The sequence below is a fragment of the Pteropus alecto genome, unplaced genomic scaffold (assembly GCF_000325575.1).
Source record: "Pteropus alecto unplaced genomic scaffold, ASM32557v1 scaffold160, whole genome shotgun sequence".
Lineage (NCBI taxonomy): Eukaryota > Metazoa > Chordata > Mammalia > Chiroptera > Pteropodidae > Pteropus > Pteropus alecto.
In genome coordinates this window covers 1,437,071-1,457,004 of record NW_006429864.1, presented here as the reverse complement: position 1 = coordinate 1,457,004, position 19,934 = coordinate 1,437,071, and the positions used below count along the sequence as shown (strand labels likewise).

Here is a 19,934-nt window from a genome sequence, read left to right as displayed (position 1 = left end):
GGGGAAACAGTCTTAGGACCAGAAAAAAGGTGGCCCAGGTGGAATCTGGGCCAGGTAATCTGCCTCTGGCACTGGAAGTGGGGTACTTTCTGTGGTATCTCCTTTTTAAGGAACTGACTGGGAATCCAAAATTTTCCAAGTACTCCCTGAAAGCTCCCTCTCCACAGCATCCTATTCTCCCATTTTGAGGAAACTGAGTTGCAGAGAGATTGACTGGTTTGAGGTCATACAGCATTTTAAGGAACCTGTACAGGGACATTTATTTGGACCTTGGGTTTCTCACTTCCAGATTCTTGACTGCCAGGCTACTCTTTTCCACAGCCTCATCTGGGCTTTGCTATTGTGTGGGCCAAAGACTGAGTCCCAACTTGGGTGCTAATTTGCCACCTTGTGACCTCAGCCAAGTCTTGTCCCCACTCTGGCTTCTACCTCTGGTACTGTGTGTGAGCTGGGTTTGTGTACGTCCAGGTAACATCTCCCAGGCAGAAGTTAGAAGTGCTTGTGGCATGAACAGCAAGGAGATAATACTCAAGCACGCCTTGTGCAGCCCCCAATTTATAGAGAAGGGGAGGTGCAGGGAGGTTGCTAGATCTGCCCAAACTTTTTGTTCACAGCACTTCCAATGCCAAATATGTTTTTTTCCCCCTATACCAATTCTACAACTTTCCAGACACCAACCAAGTGCTCTACAGTTCAATTCTGACACTCTTAACGAGTTGGCACAGACCCCATAGGTGAATGGCTCAGTCCTGCAAGACTGTCCCCAGTACAGACACCAGCAGTTAAGTCCCAGGTTGTCACCTGTACTTCTGACCAATTAAGTGCAAATTGGGGATTTCCACGACCCACTCGTCAGTTTTGATAAATTTTCTAGGACAGCTCATAGGACCCAGGAAAGCACTTTACTTAACTAGATTACCAGTTTCTTATAAAGGATATACTTCAGGAACAGCCAGTTGGAAGAAATGCACAAGGGCAAGGTACAAGGCATGGAGCTTCCAGGCCACATCTGGGCTGCCAGCCTCCCAACACCTCAATGTGTTCATCAACCAGGAAGCTCTCTTGGGCCCCAGAGGTCCCATTGTATAAGCACGATTGATTAAATCATTAACCTTTGGTAATAACTTGAGTCTTAAGCCCCTCTCCCCTCCCAGGAGGTTTAGGAGGTGGGGCTGAAAGTTCCAACACACTAATCAAGCCTAGATCTTTCTGGAGACCAACGCATAGCTGGCCTCTTGCTCTGGCGCCCCCAGTGGCTCCCCAGGGAAGCCAGGCTATGTGGCTTTGGCAGGACCCTGCTGAGCTGAGGCCAAGGTGTGTGTCAGCTCCTGGCTTGCCAGCAGTGATTCACTCCAGGCCTAGGCTCAACTCCAGGAGGTGACTTGGGATGGTGTCCTCCCTTTCCTCTCCAGGACTGTGGCTTAGAGTCAATGCCCATTTTTGCCAGACCATGTGTGGGTCCCAAGGGGCCTTGAGCCCAGCCTCACCCAAAGGAGCCCCCATCTTCAGAGCCAGAGAGATACTGGCTGGCCTTTTAAGAAATTAAGTCAGAGCCTCCTTTGTTCTAAACCTTCTCATGGCTCTGGAGCGCTTCTCAATAAAACCCAAACTCTCCTACTCTTCTTCAAGGCCCCACCTGTGACTCCTTCCTATCCTCTTCTCTTTCCCCTCCAGCCATATTAGCTTCCTCTGTGTTCTCTCATACCCAGCTTGTTCCTACCCCAAGGCCTTTGCCTACACTGTGCCCGCCACCTGAGATTCTCTTCCTCCAGATCTCCCATGGCAAACTCCTTTCCCTGCGAGGCTCAGCCCATCCCACCTTCTCTTTGGTCTGTTCCTAGCAGTTTCACACCCCAAAATTATTTGAGTTGTGTCCCTAGGCCCAGATCAGGTCCCAGCCCAAAGTAAAAGCTCAGCAAATGCCCAAAGGATGAGAGCCTAAGGCTCCCTCCAGACACATGGAGGTGGAGATTTTGGGCTCCCCCTCTTTGCTCAGAGCCCTAACTTTCTGCTCAGGATGGGTAGGCAATACATAGCAACCACCATGACCCTCAGCCCTGACCTGGGTTCTTCCCCACCCCACCCCTGAGTCTGCCTTCTAGAATCCCCTCCTCTCAGGAGTTGGTGGCGATTGGCCAGAGCTTGGCTGTGAGTCACAAAGCCACCATAGCACCAGGGCCCCAAGGCTAGCCATTTGGGCTGGTGGGTTCAGCTTCGGGGGCAGGTGAGTGGGCTAATAGAGGGTTTGGTGGGGGGTAAATGGGGATCTGATCATTCTTCTCTGAGCCCCACTGTCCTCAGAGTCCCTCTGGGTTTTCTAGACCACTCCGAGAGGGGGATTAGCTCCTCAGCCCATTAGAGCAGGGGCACTTGTGTCCACAAAAGGCCTGATTGTGGGTTTGTCTGTTTGGGGACTCAGCCTTGTGAGTCTATCACATATCCTTGGGAGCCTGGGGAAGTGGTCTTAGCTCATGTGACATATAAGGAAACTGAGGCTTAGAGGGATTTACTCAAAATTGCCAAGCCCATCACTCAGCTTAAGTATCTGGGGACTCCTATTTCTCCTTCCCACTCCCTGTAATCTCATTTCTCTCGCTCTGTCATCTCTTTGCTCATTCTGGTTGAATTCGTCAAAAGGGCTGAACCATGTGGTTGATGAAATCCCAGACCCTGGGATGGACCAGTTCAGACCTTGAAGCTGCCATCTCCAAGTTCTAAAGCTTGAATCCATCTATCCATCCACCCATCCATCCACCCATCCATCCATCCATCCATCCATCCATGCATCCATCTATCCACAAACATCTATTGAGCACCTACTATGTGGACTGTTCTGGGCACTAGGGATTTAGGAGCAAAGAAAAGAAACAGACATCTCCACCTATGAGAAGCTCATAGTCTAATGGGGGAGGCAAATCAGAACTAAGACATATAGTTCGTTGGATTCTCCAGGCCTCAGTTTCCTCCACTGTGAAATGGGGACAATGACTGTGCCCACCTCCAGGGGAGCTGGCCTCAGCCCATATGCTGTATGACTCAGTTCACACTGACACCCATTCTGAATGGGCTGGGCTGTCTTGCGGCTGGGGTGAAGACTGGGCAAGAGGCTGGACATTTGGGCCATCGAACAGGTGAAGCCAGAATGTTCATTGTAAAGGAGAGGGTGCATGGGTCTTTGAAATTGATTCTGAAATTGATTTGAAATTGATTCTGGTCATCTCTATCTTGGAGAGTTCGGTCCATTATCATCTGATATGGCTAAATTTAAGTCTACCATTTGGCTATTTTTATTTCTGTTATCTCCAAGTTTTAGTCATCTATTCCCTCTCTTCTGCCTTCTTTTGGATTATTTGAATGTTTCTAGGCTTTAAATGCACCTCTCAATATGTACTCTGACAAAGGAGTTCTTATAATTCTCATTTCAATAAGTATGTTAACATTTTTCAGTAGAGGGCGCTGGTGAGAGACTGCAGGATTTGTATGCAGCCATGTGCCTTAGGAAAGATGGGAGATAAAAACATATAGATTTATATAAATATATTAAATTATTTAAATTAGAATTTTTTTTAAATGTGATTTAAACAACACACATTTTGAAAAATTAACATCCTTATTTGTTAAAGCTTGGCACTAAGTGTGGAATTTTAAGTTTAATATATATATCTATATAAAGATATATATGTATATATATCTTTGTATGTATATATACGTATTTTCTTTTAAGTTAGACTCTCTTGGGTCTTCTAGGTAGACACCAGCTAGCTCTACTTTAAAAATATTTGCATTGATTTTTCAAATCCTTGTCATCTTGCTTTGCTATAACCACCCAAAACAGTGGCCGACTGTGCATCTTGTTTCTTCCTTTAATGAAAACGACTTTAAGATTTTACCATTTAAAATGACATTTGCTCAAAGAGGAGGCAATACTTCCCAACTCATTTTATGAGGCCAATATTACTCTGATACCAAAACCTGGTAAGGATAACACAAAAGAAGAAAACTACAGACCAATATCTCTCATGAACACACATGCAAATATCCTAAATAAGATACTGTGAACCGAATACAGCAACATATTAAAACGATTATACACTACGATCAAGTGGGCTTCATCTCAGAGGCACAGGGATAGTTCAACATATGCAAATCGATTAAAACAAGATACTAATGAACCGAATACAGCAATATATTAAAAAGATTACACACCATGAGCAAGTGATTTCATCCCAGGGGCACGGGGATGGTTCATCATATGCAAATCGATTAATGTGATACACCACATTAATTAAAAAATAAGAATCATATGATCCTATCAATTGATGCAGAAAAAGCCTTCGACAAGATAAAGCATCCATTTATGATCAAAACACTTAACAAAATCGGTATGGAAGGAAAGAATCTTAACCTAATAAAGGTCATATGTGACAAACCCTCAGCCAACATTGCACTTAATGGTGAAAAACTAAAAGATTTCCCTCTAAGATCAGGAACAAAGCAAGACTGTCTAATATCGCCGCTGTAATTCAGTAGAACATTGGAGGCACTTGCAAATGCAATCAGGCAAGAAAAAGATATAAAAGACATCCAAATAGGAAACCAAGAAGTTGAACTGTGACTATTTGCATATGACATAATTTTTCTATATAGAAAGCCCTAAAGATGCCACAAGAACACTACTAGAAATAATAAGCAAATGCATTAAAGTCTCTGGATACAAAATCAATGTTCAAAAATCCATAGTGTTCCTATCATCTAATAATGAAGCGTCAGAAAAAGAAGTGGAAAAAATAATTCCTTTTGCAATTGTAACAAAAAGAATAAAAATACCTAGGAATAAATCTAATGAAACATGTAAAGGACCTATATGATGAAAATTATAAGACCTTAAAAATGAAGAAGATACAAAAAAAATGGTAAGATATTTCGTGTTCTTGTATTAGAAGAATTAACATAGTTGAAATGACCTTATTACCTAAAGCCTTATATAGATTTAATGCAATCTCCATCAAAACTCCATCAACATTTTCTTAAAGAAATAAAACAAAAATTCATCAGATTTATATAGAAGCACATATATGGAAGCACAGAATTGCCAAAGCCATCCTGAGAAGAAAGAATGAGGCTGGAGCCATCACTCTATCTGACTTCAAATTATACTATAAAGCCACAGCAATCAAAACAGCTTGGTATTAGTAGATAAATAGGCACATGGACCAGTGGAACAGAATCGAGAATCCAGAAATAAATCCATATTTATATGGCCAAATAGTTTTTGACAAAAACACCAAAAATTTTCAGTTGAGAAAGGAATGTCTCTTCAATAAGTGCTGCTGGGAAAACTGGAAAGCCACCTGCAAAGGAATGAAACTAGACTGTTGTCTATCACCACACACCAAAATTAACTCAAAATGGATTAAGGACCTGAATATAAGTCCTGAAACAATAAAATGCATAGAAGAAAACATAATAACTAAACGCAAGGACCTTGGACTTAAAGAGGATTTTATGAATTTGACCTCAAGAGCAAGGGAAGTAAAAGCTAAAATAAATGAATGGGACTACATCAAACTAAAAAGCTTCTGCTCAGCAAAAGAAATTGTCAACAAAGTAAAAAGACAACCATCCAAATGGGAAAATGTATTTGCAAGCAACGCCTCCGATAAGGACCTAATAGCCAAAATATAAAAAGAACTCATACAACCTCAGTAACAATAAAAAAGCAAATGATCCAAGCAAAAGATGTGCAGAGGACCTGAAGAGAAACTTTTCCCTAGAGGACTTACAAATGGCCAACAAATATTTGAAAAGATGCTCAACATCACTAGCTATTAGGGAAATGCAAATCAAAATCACAATGAGATATCATCTCACATCTCTTAGAATAGCTATAATCAACAGGACAAGTAATAACAAATGCTGGAGAGGATGCAGAGAAAAAAGGACCCTCATACACTGCTGGTGGCACTGCAAATTGGTATAGCCACTGCGGAGAACAGTATGGAGGTTCCTCAAAAAACTAAGAATTGATCTACCATATGATCCAGCAATCCCTCTACTGGGTATTTACTCCAAAGATTTGAAAACCTATATCTGAAAAGATATTTGCACACTGATGTTCATAGCAGCATTATTCACGGTGGCCAGGGCATAGAAGCAACCAAAGCGTCCTACTATAGACGATTGGCTAAAGAAGCTGTGGTACATATATACAACGGAATATTACTCAGCCATAAGAAGAGATGAAATACTGCCATTTGTGACGACATGGATGGACCTCGACATAATCATGCTAAGCTAAATAAGCCAGACAGAAAAAGTTAAAAATCACATGATGTCACTTATATGTGGGATATAAACCTAAAACCAACAAATGAACAGGACAAACAAACAGAGACTCAGGGACATGGACAATGGACTAGTGGTTACCAGAGGGTAGGAGGTGGAGGAGGAGGAGGAGGGGAGAGGTAGAAGGGGTGTAAAGGGAGTCAAATATAGAGGGATAGGGGAAGGGTGAAGTGGGTAAAGGGAATCAAATATATGGTAGCTGAAGGAAACTGGACTTTGGGTGGTAATCACACAATAGAATATATAGATGTCAAATTATAATGTACACCTGAAAATTATATAATTGTATTAACCAATGTTACCCCAATAAACTTAATTTAAAAAAAAATAAAGTGACGTCTGCTGTGGTTTTGTGGTTAGCCTTACTGTCTTTAGATACTACACTATCTATTTTTATAAGTTCTTATTAGAAATTGCTACTGGTTTGATAAAACACATTTTGGGCACTTCTTGAAAAATCATATGGCTGCCTTTTCAATTCTGGATGGGATGTGATGGTTTACCTTAGGGATTTATAGATATCGAACCATTCTTACATCCTGCAATAAGTCCTCCTTGGCTATAGTATTATTCTTTTGATAAGTAGCCATGTTTATTTAGAATATTTGCATCTTATCCATGAGTGAGCACTTGATTATTGTAACATTGATGTAACATTGTTTTAAATATGTTGTTATTTCTATGTTTGAGTGAAGGAGGTCAGGTTCCCACATCATATCATTCTGCTGCCTTGACTCAAAGGCTAAACTTCTTAATTTTCTAATTGAACTATTTTTTATTAGAGTCCCCCATAAGCTCCCCCATACACACACAATTATTTGTCAATTTGGTGTTTATGCTTCTAGATTTTTATATGAATATTCCAATGTGTGTGTGTGTGTGTTTGTACAGAATAATTTTTGAAAGTCAAGTCATATGGTTCCTTGTGAGTTTGCAACTCGCATTTTTCATTGAAGATTATGCTGTGATTATTTGCTCACATCATTACATATTCCTCAGTATCACTTAAAAGTATTTTGGTGGTGTTATGAAGATCATGCATAGAGAAAGACACCCAGTTTAGATTTTTACAATCTAAACAAATCCACCTGACTGTCCCCCAAACTCCCTCATACCTCTTCTCAGCCACACATGTCCTGAATTCTAATAGCAGAGCTTAACTTCCCCTGTTCCTTTTTAAATTTTCTATAATTAGAATAACCAGTTTGTTCTCTATTTTGTCTTTTACTCAAAATAATGTATGTGAGATTCATGCATATCATTGAGCTCATTTTCCTTGCCGTGTTGAACAGGATTCATTGATTTATAAATAAGTCAATATTTCTATTGGTATTTCTATTGATATATGATTAACATACAGTTGTTTTATCTATTTTTCTGTTGATGGGCATTTGGATGGTTTCTGGTTTGGGGTGAGTATAAACACTTAGACCTTGAGTATATTCGTCAGTGAGGATTGAGTTGCCTTCAAGATATTGATAGTTTCCCCAAGTGGTGCAGATTTTTAATTTTTGTCATTCTTATGGATCTGCACACCATTTCTGATGGCTGGATAGCACACCATTGTACAAGTGTTCTGTTGATGAATGTAAGCAACCTCCTATTACTAAGCATATGCTTTGTTTTCAGTTTTTACTCTTCTAAACAATACAGTGATGAACATCCTTGAACATCCTTCTTTATACACTTGTAACTGACACTCTCGCAATCACCTGATTGGTTATTTCCAGTTGTTTTGTTTTTACATACAAAACAACACTGGGATAAGATTTTTGGATATTCATCTTTGTGGACTTAAAATTTTTTTGTTTTTCATTTTTTTGAGATTTTAGGGTTTTTTTGCTTTTAACATCTCTTCTCACGTAGATCTTGAGGACAGAGCCAGCCCAAGGCAGTGTTGCTGCACGTTGCATGAGATGAAGGACTGAAGGCTGCTTACTCTTGCAAGCTGGGTTCTGAGATTGCACCTTCTCTTTCTGCTCCTCCTCCAACTCTATGACCCTCCAAGGTATGAAGATGGCTGGGCAAGGGCTCTGGCTGGTCCAGCTGGAATGGGGGACTTCTGTCAAATAGGCTCCAGGTTATGCATCAGGATTGCTTTACAGTGTCCCATCTCTCTGGTACTTCTGAAAACTACAGTTATCCCCTCATTTTTCCTTTACCATCCTTCTATCTGCCATTGATCTATCCATCTACCTGTCATCCACCATCCATTCACTGATCCATCCATCTATTCATCAGTCCACCAATGGTCTATTCACCAATTTCATCAGTTCTCTTCATTCATACACCCATTTTTCTAATCAGATTTCAGCCATCCATCCATCCATCCTCCCACCTACCCACCCATCCATCTATCCATCCATCCATCCATCCATGCATCTATGCATCCATGCATCCATGCATGTATCCATCCATGCATCCATACATCCATCCATCCATCCATATATCCATCCATGTGTCCATTTCTTTATTTATTAATTTGTTTATAAATTCAACATTTACTCATCCATTTACTCATCTATTCTTCTGCTCAACCCTTCTTCAATCCCTCCAACCAACCCATCATTCATTCATCCACTGATTTATTCATTCAGAACCTATTCATGCATCCATCTGTCCATCCAATTTCCAATCTACTTACCCACTAATTTATTAGTCAAGTTAGCCACTCACCCAACACTCAATCATTTACAGCCTGGAGCCAGGCCCTATGACTGAGATGGGGGCACAGAAATGACTCAGACTTAGTTCCTGCCCTCTAGGAATTTACAATCAATGGGGAGAGGCAAATAACAATAACACACCCACACCCACACATAGGACATTCCCAAAACAATGTGATCAGTGTTGTAGGTACAGAGGAAGTTTGTAAAGCAGGTAGGTGTTAGGTATTGAGTAGGTGAGAATGTGTACTATGTGTCAGAGTTGAAATGGCCACAGGATGATGAAAAAGACACGGGTACCACAAACCACCTGGGCAAGTGGCCAGGAGGCCAGGATAGAGAGGGCCTGCAAAGGAGAAGAGGAAGATTACAAGGTTCCAGGGTGAATGCTTGGTCCAGCTAGGACCCCTCTTGTCTGCACGACTTCGCTCCCTGACCACCTCCCTGCCACCCCCCACAGGCAGAGTTGATCCGCCTAGGAACCAAGACAATGCAGCAAGCAACACACTTCCGGTTGTCACCCAGTAGGCAGAGCTCGTATCAGCCTCAGCCCATCCCCAATCTCCAAGACAAAGTGGGGACACTATGTTCACAGCCCCAGTGTGAGCCACCTGCATCCAGGGAGACCCTCCTGCAACAGCTGGACAAGAACAAGATAATGCCTTCCCATGTCCCACGCCTCCGGGCTGTGGTCGAGAGCCAGGCCTTCAAGAATATCCTGGTAGATGAGATGGACATGATGCTGTCTCGCGCAGCCACCCTCATCCAAGCCAACTGGAGAGGCTACCGGCTCCGGCAGAAGCTGATCTCCCAGATGTTGGCAGCTAAGGCCATCCAGGAGGCCTGGCGACGCTTCAGCACCAGGCGCCTCCTCCGGTCTGGCAAGGCAGTAGAAAAAAAAGTGAGCATAGATGAAGGGGACATCCCTTACCACCAACCCCAGCAGGTGCGGTTTCAGCATTTGGAAGAGGGCAGGTACCTTCCGGCCCCACCCATCATGGTGAGTAAGGAGACCCAGTTTCCTTCTGCTGACCACCTAGCTGTCTGCGCCCATGAGCTGGACTTGCTGCAGCCCCCGGGCACTCCACAGCCTGGCATGCAGGCCCCTAGTGCCCTTGAAGCCTCCAGTGTCATTTTCTTGCCACACCAGAATGTCTCCATGAGACTCCCGTGTCCAGTGAGTCTAAATGCAAAGTGCCACCCATGCCTGATGACAAGAACAGTTAGAAGTTCCAGCCTTGTCCACATAGATGGGGACATGATGAAGACCAAGCAAGTGACTGCCAGAACCAACAAGGCAGGATCCCCAGGGCCACCACCATCTAGAAGTTATGCCCAGACACTTTATGGACCCCTCAAGACTCAGACTCAGACTCAGGCCCCTGTGGAAGCAGAGGTCCTCAAAGCCCCACCCCAGGCAGGCCCAGCACCTGTGATGACCAAGACCCCAGTGCCCACCATAACAATGACCAAGACCCCACCCCAGGTGTACCCGGCAGCTGCAGTAACGAAGACCCCACTCCACTCATGCCTGGCAAACATGATGAACAAAAGCTCACCCCAGCCATGCCCAGTGCCCACAGTAACAATAGCCAAGACCCCACCCCAGGTGTACCCGGCAGCCCCAGTGGCCAAGACCCCACTCCAGTCATGCCTGGCGGCCTTCTTGAACAAGATCCCAACCCAGCCATGCCCAGTACCCACGATAATGATGACAAAGTCCCAACCCCAGCCATACCCAGCAGCCCCAATGACAAAGATCCCAGTTCAGATGCGACCAACAGCCTCAATGACCAGCACTGCATCCCAGACACGACCGACTACTGTGGTGGCCAAAATCCCACCCCAGATATGCCTGTTGACCTCAATTATCAAGGCCCCAACCCAGACATGCCCAGTACCTGTGATGGCCAAGACCCCACCCCAGACATGCCCAGTACCCACCATGACCAAGACCTCGCCACAGACGTGCCCAGTATCCACCATGGCCAAGACCTCGCCAAAGATGTGCCCAGTACCCACCGTGGCTAAGACTCTGCCACAGACGTGTCCAGTACCTACGATGGCCAAGACCCTGTTTCAGACATGCCAAGTGCCTGTGATGGCCAAGATCCCCCCACAAATGTGCCCAGTGCCCATGATGGCCAAGGTCCCGCCTCAGACGTGCCCGATGTCCGTGATGGCCAAGACCCCACCCCAGATGCGCCCAGTGGCCACAATGGCCAAGACTCCACTGCAGACATGTCCGACGGCCACGATAACCAAGACCCCATCTCAGACACTTCCAGGGTCCTCAATGACCAAAGCCCCTCCCCAGACACGTCTGGCGGCCATGATCACCAAGACCCCAGCCCAGTTACGCTCAGTGGCCGCCATCCTCAAGACCCTGTGCCTGTCCCCACCCGCAGCTGGAAATCTGAAGGCTTCACCTCCAGCAGCCATGGCAGCTGGGATTCCCAGCACCTTGTCCCACACATGTCTGAACAGACCAAAGACCAAGGCTGGGGTGACTGCGAAGCAAACGACAGGTGTGGTCAAAGTCTCATCCCACTCACACTTGACTGAGGGAAAGGTGAAATACTGCTCCCCACGACATCTGGGGGCTGGGACTCCCAAGGCTCCAGCCAGGCCTCTTTTGGAAGCTGAGAAAGTCAAGGGCTTCTCCCAGAAACAGGTGAAAACAGAAACTGTGTCTAATACCGGTATGGCCATGGAAGTGCCCAGGACTTTGCCCTGGGCAAAAGTGGCTGAAGATAAGAGCAAGGGGTCATCGCAGGCACACCTGAGGATGGGTGTCGTGAAGGTCCAGTCCCAGGGATACATGCCTGTAGAAGCAGCTGTGGTCCCGCCACAGGCACAGGTAGCCACATATCCGGCCAAGACCCTGCCCCAGGCACAACCGGCCACCTGTTCAACCACAACCTCACCCCAGGGACATCTGCTCACCGAGCTGACCACGGCCTTGCCCCAGGCACATCTGAGTACATGTCTGTCCAAAGCTTCATCCCAGACGCATCCACCTGCCAAGCTGACCAAGACCCCGTCCCTGGACCATCTGGGCACATGTCTGACCAAGACGCAGTCCCAGGCACATCTGGCCACAGGAGCAATAAAGGTCCAATCTCAAGCATATCTGCCTACTGGGCTGACCAAGGCACAGTCCCAAGCCCACCTGGTCACAGAAACAGCCAAGTGCCTCTACGCCGCCCACCAGGCTGCTGAGCTCAGCAGCAAGACCCAGTCCCAGCCACTCCTGGCTGGGTACAAGGCCTCTACACAGCCCTGCCAGCATATTGGCTCCCTTGGCACTTTTTCCAGAGCCAAGCCAGAGGACAGACTGACCCAGCTTCCAGCTACCAGTCACGTGCAGGGCAGAGCCACCCAGGGGCCACGCCAGGGTGCCTCTGAGACCCAGAGCATGCTGGTGCCTTTGCTGGCATCTGCTGGACACCCCGCATGCAATGTTGAATCCTGGGGTGACAGTGGGGCCACCCGGACGCAGCCATCAACAACCAGCCCAGCTGCACCCTGCCAGGAAGAGCTGGCGACCTCCCAGCTTACCTCCCTGTGTGCTGAGCTGGCTGCTATGCTGGGCTCTCAGGAGGACCTCCGCACCCAGCTGGCAAAAGCCCTCTCCCAGGGGGAAGTGAGGGCGGCACTGAACCAGGCCCTGTCCAAGGAGGTCCTAGGGGCTACAATGGCCAAGGCCCGGCCCCAGGGCATGCTGGGCACAGCGCTGGTGAAGGCACTGTCTTGGGGCGAGCTTGGTGCTGCCCTGTCTCGAGTCCTTTCCCGGGGTGAACTGCGGGCAGAACTCACTAAGGCCATGCAGGGCAAACTGGTGGACATCCTCAGCAAGGCCCTGACCGAGGAGGAGCGGGCCGCCCTGAGCCAGGCCCTGTGTCAGGGTGAGCTGGGTGCTGTCTTGAGCCAGTCCTTGTCTCAGGCTGCCCTCAGGACCAGACTCGTCCTCCCTAAGGTTGCTGCCGCGAAAACGGCGGGAAGCGGGATGAGGATGACGCCGGCCCCAGTGGAGGTGGACTACCGGGGGAGCCCGTCAGCGGCATGGGGGCCCACTTTGGGCCCTGTGAGACCACAGCCCGGCAAGGTCAGGGTTCCCCGGGATGGGGCCTGGGAGGGCTTCGTCACAGGTTGGCCCACTGGGCTTTTGGAGGAGATGGGGGATGGGGCCATGGTCAGGGGGTCGCCCTGCTTGTCCATGGTCTCTGTGGGTGCCTCCTTGACTGATAGGGTGATCACCACCATTCTTCAGTATCCTCTGATCACTGCCCTGGGCCCTAATTTGTCATGGGAGATGGGGCCCCTCAGGGACTCCTCCTTAAACCTATTTCTGAGCCCCAAGGTCAGTGAGGAAAATGTGTGTCTGCACCCAGGGGCCAACGAATTGGCATCAAATCTCAATCCTGTGGCAAGTAATGTAGGCCCTAATTTGCCTGAGCCACACCCGCTACAGCTGCCCCACCCTCTGTGGCAGCCACTCGTTGCCAATGGTGTGGCTCCAAGTACCATCCGGCCACCAGTGGCCAGTGGCACAGCCCCAAGCTCCCACAAGCCACATGTGACCAGCAGGGTGGCCCCACGTCTGTCAATGTCGTCAGGGGAGGGCAGGGTGGCCCCAGGTAAGCTTTCTGGCACTGCAGGTGGTGGGAGGGCCACCCATTCCCACCATTGTGTCACCACCTTTGGGGGGTCTACTTGTTGGTGTCAGCCCTCTGAGGTCAGCAGGGGGCCCCCTGGGGTGTATCGGCCATCAGCAGCCAAAGGCCTGCAACAACCATCCATGGTCCCTGAGAAGACCATGCAGAAGACTCAGTCCCCAAATCATAAACAGGCCTCCACGGGCACTAGCGAGATGATCAACAAGGTGACCACATGTCTACCGTGGGCCACTACAGTGAGCAAAGTATCCCTAACCCAACCACAGACCCCCAAGGCCTGTGAAAGAACCCCAGGCTCCATGGCTCCTGGTCATCGCTGGGCACTTAAGAGTCAGGGAGACCCCAGTCTGTGGGAAGCCTCCCCTGTCAGTCACTTAACGCCTACCCATCCCCATACAGCCATCTCTAGGCAGGAGAAGAATCAAACACGGGGTACCATTTCTGGTGCGAGCTACCCACAGGAGCTGGTGACTGGCCACATACTTAGTGAAATGGTGACTCGTTTGCCACAGAATTCAAACAATGACCTGGCCAAAAGCTTCTCTCAGGGCTCCACAGACTATGGCCTAAATGTGAGCAATTCCCAGAGCTCGTCATGCAGCTGCAGCTCACTCAGCCTTTCCTCCACATCTGTGGAAAGCCTGACCACTGTCGACCTGGTGGAGAAAGAGTCCGGGGAGGCCAGAATGGGTGGGGACCTTCTCTCTGGGGAGACCACAGGGAGGTCCCAGAGGCCTGGGGACCTGGAAGAGACAGAGAGAGCGGGTCATGGACACATGACCCCAAACCCCTGCCACCCGCCTTCCTCAGCCTCGGAGCAGATCCCTATTCTGCACCATAGTGCAGTGTCCAGTCATGTGACCTTGAGTGTCCACTGGAGCTCAAGTGGTCAGGATGAGAGAGATATATCCTCAAGCCAAAGCTCCATGGGTAGCTTGTGCCAGAAACCCTACAGGACAAGACTGAAGAGAAGTCTGTCTTTGGGTAATGGGGTCCCTCCCTTTTATCAGCAGCCATCTGTGACCAGTAGGTTGACCCCAAGCCCATCCCAGACATCAGTAGCCTGTAAGGTAACCCTCAGCCTAGGCCAACCACCTAAAGCCTGTGGGGTGGCCCCCAGCCTAGCTCAGTCATCTATGACCTGTAAGGTGGCTCCCAGCCTAGCTCAACCATCTATGACCAGCGGGGTGACCCCTAGCCTAGCCCATTCAACTATGGGTAATAGTGTGGCCCCCAGCCTAGGCCAGCCATCTGTGATGAGTGGTGCAGGTTGTGCGCTTAGTCAGCCAATGTGGGCTCCTGGGGTGGGTCCAGATCTATCGTCATCAAGGGTGAATGCAGTGGCCCCTTGTCTGCGTCATCCATCCTTTCTGACTGAAGTCACGTTGAGTACACTACATCCATCTGGGGCTAGCGGCATGGGACCGGAGCTGAGTCAGCCATCTGTGACCCCTGGGGTGGATCCATGTCAAGATCCTCTGATGGGTCATGGGGTGGCCTCAGACCTCCAGGCCCCTGAGCTCAGCAAAGTGTCTTCTGGGTTTAATCAGCCACTTGGTGTTGGTGGGAGGCACCCAAGAACAACAGAACATTCTGCTGTCACTGTTTCAGCCCCAGACCTCGACCAGGTATCTATGACCAGTGGAGAGGCATCTTGTCTAGGCCAAGGAACTAGGCTATCTCAGGGCATTCTTTTTGGAGGCATGGCTACAAGCGCGTCTCAGGGCACTGTGGCTGCTGGCATACTCCCAAATGTGTCTTGGAGGACCCTAGCTGCTGGCAAGTTCCTAAGTATGTCTCAGGGACCTATGTCTCCTGGAGTGACAAGGAGTATGTGCCAGAGAAGTGTAGCAACTGCTATGGGCCCAAGGCAATCTCAGGTGGGCAGTGACATGGCTCCAATGGCATCCCAGGCCTCTGTGACCGGTGCCCCTTTGGTTCATGAACAAGCCTCAGGGGTGGGCCCTGGCTCCTCTCCAGCTTTAGTGGCCAACAGACTGGGTCTGAGTCCATCCAAGTTTCCCCTCGACAATGCGGGCCCTGACATATCTCAGGTAAATGCTGATCTCCCAGTATCTATGGACAACCAGTGTTCTCCCGTGTCCACAGCTACCACATCCAGTTACCAACAATCAAATTCTTTTAGCCAGGAGCCTGTGATGGGCACGGCAAGTCTTTTGAGGCCAGGTTCTGTGGCCAATAGGATGACCACAGCCATGGCCCCAGGTACTGTGGCCAGTGGCATGGCCCCCAGCCTTTCCCAAGGGTCCGTGATCAGGAGTGTGGGCCAGAGCCTTCCTCCAGAGTCTGTGATCAGTGATGTGGCCCCCAGCCTTGCACTAGGTTATATGGTCAATTGTGTGGCTCAGACCCTTCCTCCAGGGTCTGTGATAGGTGGCCTGGGCCAGAGCCTTCCTACAGGGTCTGTGATCAATGGCATAGGCCAGAGCCTTCCCCCAGGGTCTGTGATCAGTGGCATGGGCCAGAGTCGTCCTCCAGGGTCTGTGATCGGTGACATGGGCCAGGGCCTTCCTACAGGATCTGTGATCAATAGCGTGGGCCAGGGCCTTCCTACAGGGTCTGCGATCAGTGGCGCGGGCCAGAGCCATCCTCCAGAGTCTATGATCAGTGGCACAGGCCAGAGCCTTCCTACAGGGTCCATAATCAGTGGCATGGGCCAGGGCCTTCCTCCAGGGTCTGTGATTGGTGGCATGGGCCAGAACCTTCCCCCAGGGTCTGTGATCAGTGGTGTGGGCCAGAGCCTTCCTATAGGGTCTGTAATGGGTGGCATGAGCCAGGGCCTTCCTACAGGGTCTGTGATTGGTGGCATGGGCCAGTGCGTTCCTCCAGGGTCTGTGATTAGTGCCATGGTCCAATGCCTTCACCCAGGATCTGTGATCAGTGGCGTGGGCCAGGTCCTTCTTCCAGATCCCATGGCTTGTGTGGTGGCCCACAGCCTCCCTCCAGGTTTTGTGGTCAGTGGTGTGGCTCAGAGCTTTACTCCAGGTTTTATGGCCAGTGGCATAGCCAGAACCCTGCCTCCAGGTTCTGTGGTGAGTGGAGTGGGCCCAAGTGTCTCTTCTGTGGCCTCTAAGGTGGTCCCAGCATTTATGGGTGCAGAACTGAATCAGGGTCTGGTTCTGGGGTCCACAACTAGTGCAGCTAGTTGTGGTCCACCCTCCACAGTTGGAAGCGTGGCCCACAGCCTTCCCCAGGGGTCCATGCTCATTGGACTCACCCCCCGTCCTTACCATGGAGCTCTGTCTGGGGAGGGGTCTATATCCCCCTTCCAAGCATCGCATGCCACTGGCATGGCTCAAGTTCACTCCAGTGCCTTAGAAGCTAGTGGCAGAGCCAGTGGAGTTAACCAAGTGCCTACAGTTCTGCAAAGAGCCTCACAGTTGAGTCACACTCTTAGTACAATGGCATTTGAGACGAGAGATGGCCAAGCTGTGATGAAACCAGAGGACGTAGACGAGGCCCTGTCCCAGGGGTCCAGATCCAGTAAGGAGTCCATGGTCCTTGAGGCAACCCCATGGGTATCCGAGAATCCCCTAGCATCTGACATTGACTATGGCCACAAAGTCCTGGCGGAGGACAAGACTGTTGCCAAAGGACAAAGGCTACCATCGGAGGGGGTGGCTCCCAGCCAAGCCAAGTCTATGATCAGTGGCATGGCCCCTGTCCCAAGTTTTGCCAAGTATGCCAAGGCCAGCAATGTCACCCTAACTCTGCAGCAAAGGTCAACCACCAGTAGGGGGACCCCTAGTTCCCATTTTGTGGCTGCTCATGAGATCCCCAGTGTGCAGATGGGGTCCGTCAAGGGCACAGGGGTCCCCTTGGCTAATCAGGTGTCAGTGGCTCACATTGTGCCCCAGAGCTCCTTGGCCACTCACATCCTCCAGAGCCCCTCGGCCACTCACATGCCCCAGGGTCATTCCCATGAGACGGTGGCTTCTATTGTAGTTGCGGGGTCACCGCAGCTGGCCCATGGCAGTTCTGTGTCTGGGCTTGGGACCACAAGCACTTCTCAGAGGTCAGGGGCTACCAGTGTGGGCTCACATGTGCTGCCATATCCATCCAAGATCACCAAGACGGCATCTAGTGGGCTCCAAGTGGAAGCTGTTCCCAGCGCACTCCAGAAGCCAGTGTCTGGGAACCTGTCTCAGAGCAGCCATCACCAGCCCCTTGGCCCTAGAAAGTCCTACACATCCATGCATGGTAGCTTTGTTGCCAGAACACTAGATGGTTCTGTGGCCAAGACTGAGCCCTCCCAGCAGGTGGGGGAGCATGCCTCCAGGTCCGCACAGGAAGGTCTCAAAGGTTCCGTGGATGCACTCCCAGCCATAACACCAATTATCCATACTGGTCAGGGGCATGACATGGCCATCCCTAGGCTGCACCATAGGGTTCGTAGGGTGTCTCTGGGCTACGAATCTTCACCAAATGGTTCCCGGCGGTCCCTTATAAACTGGGAGTCACTACAGGGACCTCAGGATTTCCATAGCGCCATCACTCCTGTGGACAGTCACACGGTACCCCTGACTCCCACTATACTCCAGGGCCCAGTGGATGCCGGTGTGGCTGGTGGCAAAGCATGGAACTCTGCAGTCCCCAGTGTCGCGGTTGGCCCCATGAACAGTGCCGTGGCCCCTGGCGGTGCATGGGAACCACCCACACGCGCTGTGCCGTGGGATGCCGTGGGCAGCAAAGCGGCGGTGGATCCCAGACAGTCGGGGAAGCTGGTGGCATCGATGCACGTTGTGGAGAAGATAATTGTCCAAGCCGTAGTTACTATCCAGGCATGCGCACGTGGCTATCTGGTGCGCCGTACCATCAAGGTGTGGCACCAGTGGGCCATCATTATCCAGGCAGCCTGGCGTGGCCATTGTGTGCGACGGGACCTGGCCCAGCTCTGCAGAGCTGCCACCATCATCCAGGCCGTGTGGCGAGGATACCGTGTCCGACGGAGCCGCACCCAGCAAATGCTGCCCCCGGGCACGTGGGCCAAGGTGGGCGGTAGGGCCAAGTCAAGCTCTGACCACCGCTGCTTCCAGTCCTGCCAGCCTCACGTCTGTACTCTCTGCCAGTCACTGAGCCCTGGGCTGGGGAGCCCGCCCAGTGTGGTGATGCTTGTGGGTTCCAGCCCCCGCACGTGCCACATGTGTGGCCATACTCTGCCTACACGGGTGGTGCAGGGCTTGGGCCGGGGCATCATGGGCCAGGCAGACATTCCATGGGGCTATGACAACCAGCTGACCCACCAGAGCCCCCAGCAGCTCCATGGCCTGAACAAGGCAGCCACGGTCATCCAGGCCGCCTGGAGGGGCTTTGTTGTACGTCGCCGGCTAAGGCAGCAGCAGTTAGCAGCCAAGATGCTTCAAGCCAACTGGCGTGGCCACTATACCCGGAACTCTCTCACCACAGATGCACTCTTGGGGCCAGCTGCGTGGGACAACCCACAGAACATGCAGTGGCCAGGAGTCTAGGATCTTGGCTGCCCAGTGCAGGGACACCAAGGGAGGTGTCATGTGGATCTCTGGGTCTAATAAATAAAGCCCTCCAAAGCCTGGGTCTTGGTCTACCTGTGCTCATGGGGGCAACTCAAGCATGGTTGGGGGAAAATGGAGGTTCTGGAACTTCCAACCACACAGTTGGTACCTGCAGTCTGTGTCTGGGATAGGGACGCAAGCCCTTCCTGGAGGTCAGGGGCCTCCAGTGTGGTCTCACTTGTGCTGCCGTATCTGTCCATGACTAGTAGGGTGGCATACAGTTGGTTCCAGATGGAAGGCATCCCTAGAGCACTCCAGAAGCCAGTGTCTGGGGACCTGGCCTAGAATGGTCATCACAAGTCCTTTGGCCCTAGAAAACCTAATGGGTGCATGCATGGCCTTGTTCAGGAAATGCTAGAGGGTTCTAGCCACATACTAATTTGGGGGGATGGTAGGCCCTCCCCAAGGGGCCCTAGTCTGAGTAAAAGAGAGCCAGACACAGATGTCCCTAGCCCCCAGGGTCGAAGACAGGGCAGGGAATGGGAGAGGCAGCTGCAGGCACCTAGAGGGGGCAGCCTGGCTGGAGGAGGGGCAAAGATGGTGAGGGCATGGGTTTGAGGCAGCTATGGAGGGGACCACAGAGTGGTGGAGGATGGGGAACTGGAAGGGGCGGTGGTGCCCTGAAGGGATGGGCAGAATTTGAGGACTTCAGGGTCTAGCCAAGGCAAGATTTTTAGGCAAGGCAGGGGTCC

The 19,934-nt window shown here is 50.1% G+C and overlaps 1 protein-coding gene across 1 annotated transcript; it reads left to right on the top strand.

The window, feature by feature from the left end:
* Window positions 1-9,289: 9,289 nt before the first annotated feature.
* On the top strand, window positions 9,290-19,179 carry IQCN (IQ motif containing N). The gene is made up of 5 exons (XM_006904406.1): window positions 9,290-9,307; window positions 9,472-10,620; window positions 10,699-10,887; window positions 11,161-13,119; window positions 18,253-19,179. Exons 1-5 carry the CDS (start codon window positions 9,290-9,292, stop codon window positions 19,177-19,179), a joined length of 4,242 nt encoding a protein of 1,413 aa, XP_006904468.1.
* Window positions 19,180-19,934: the final 755 nt, after the last annotated feature.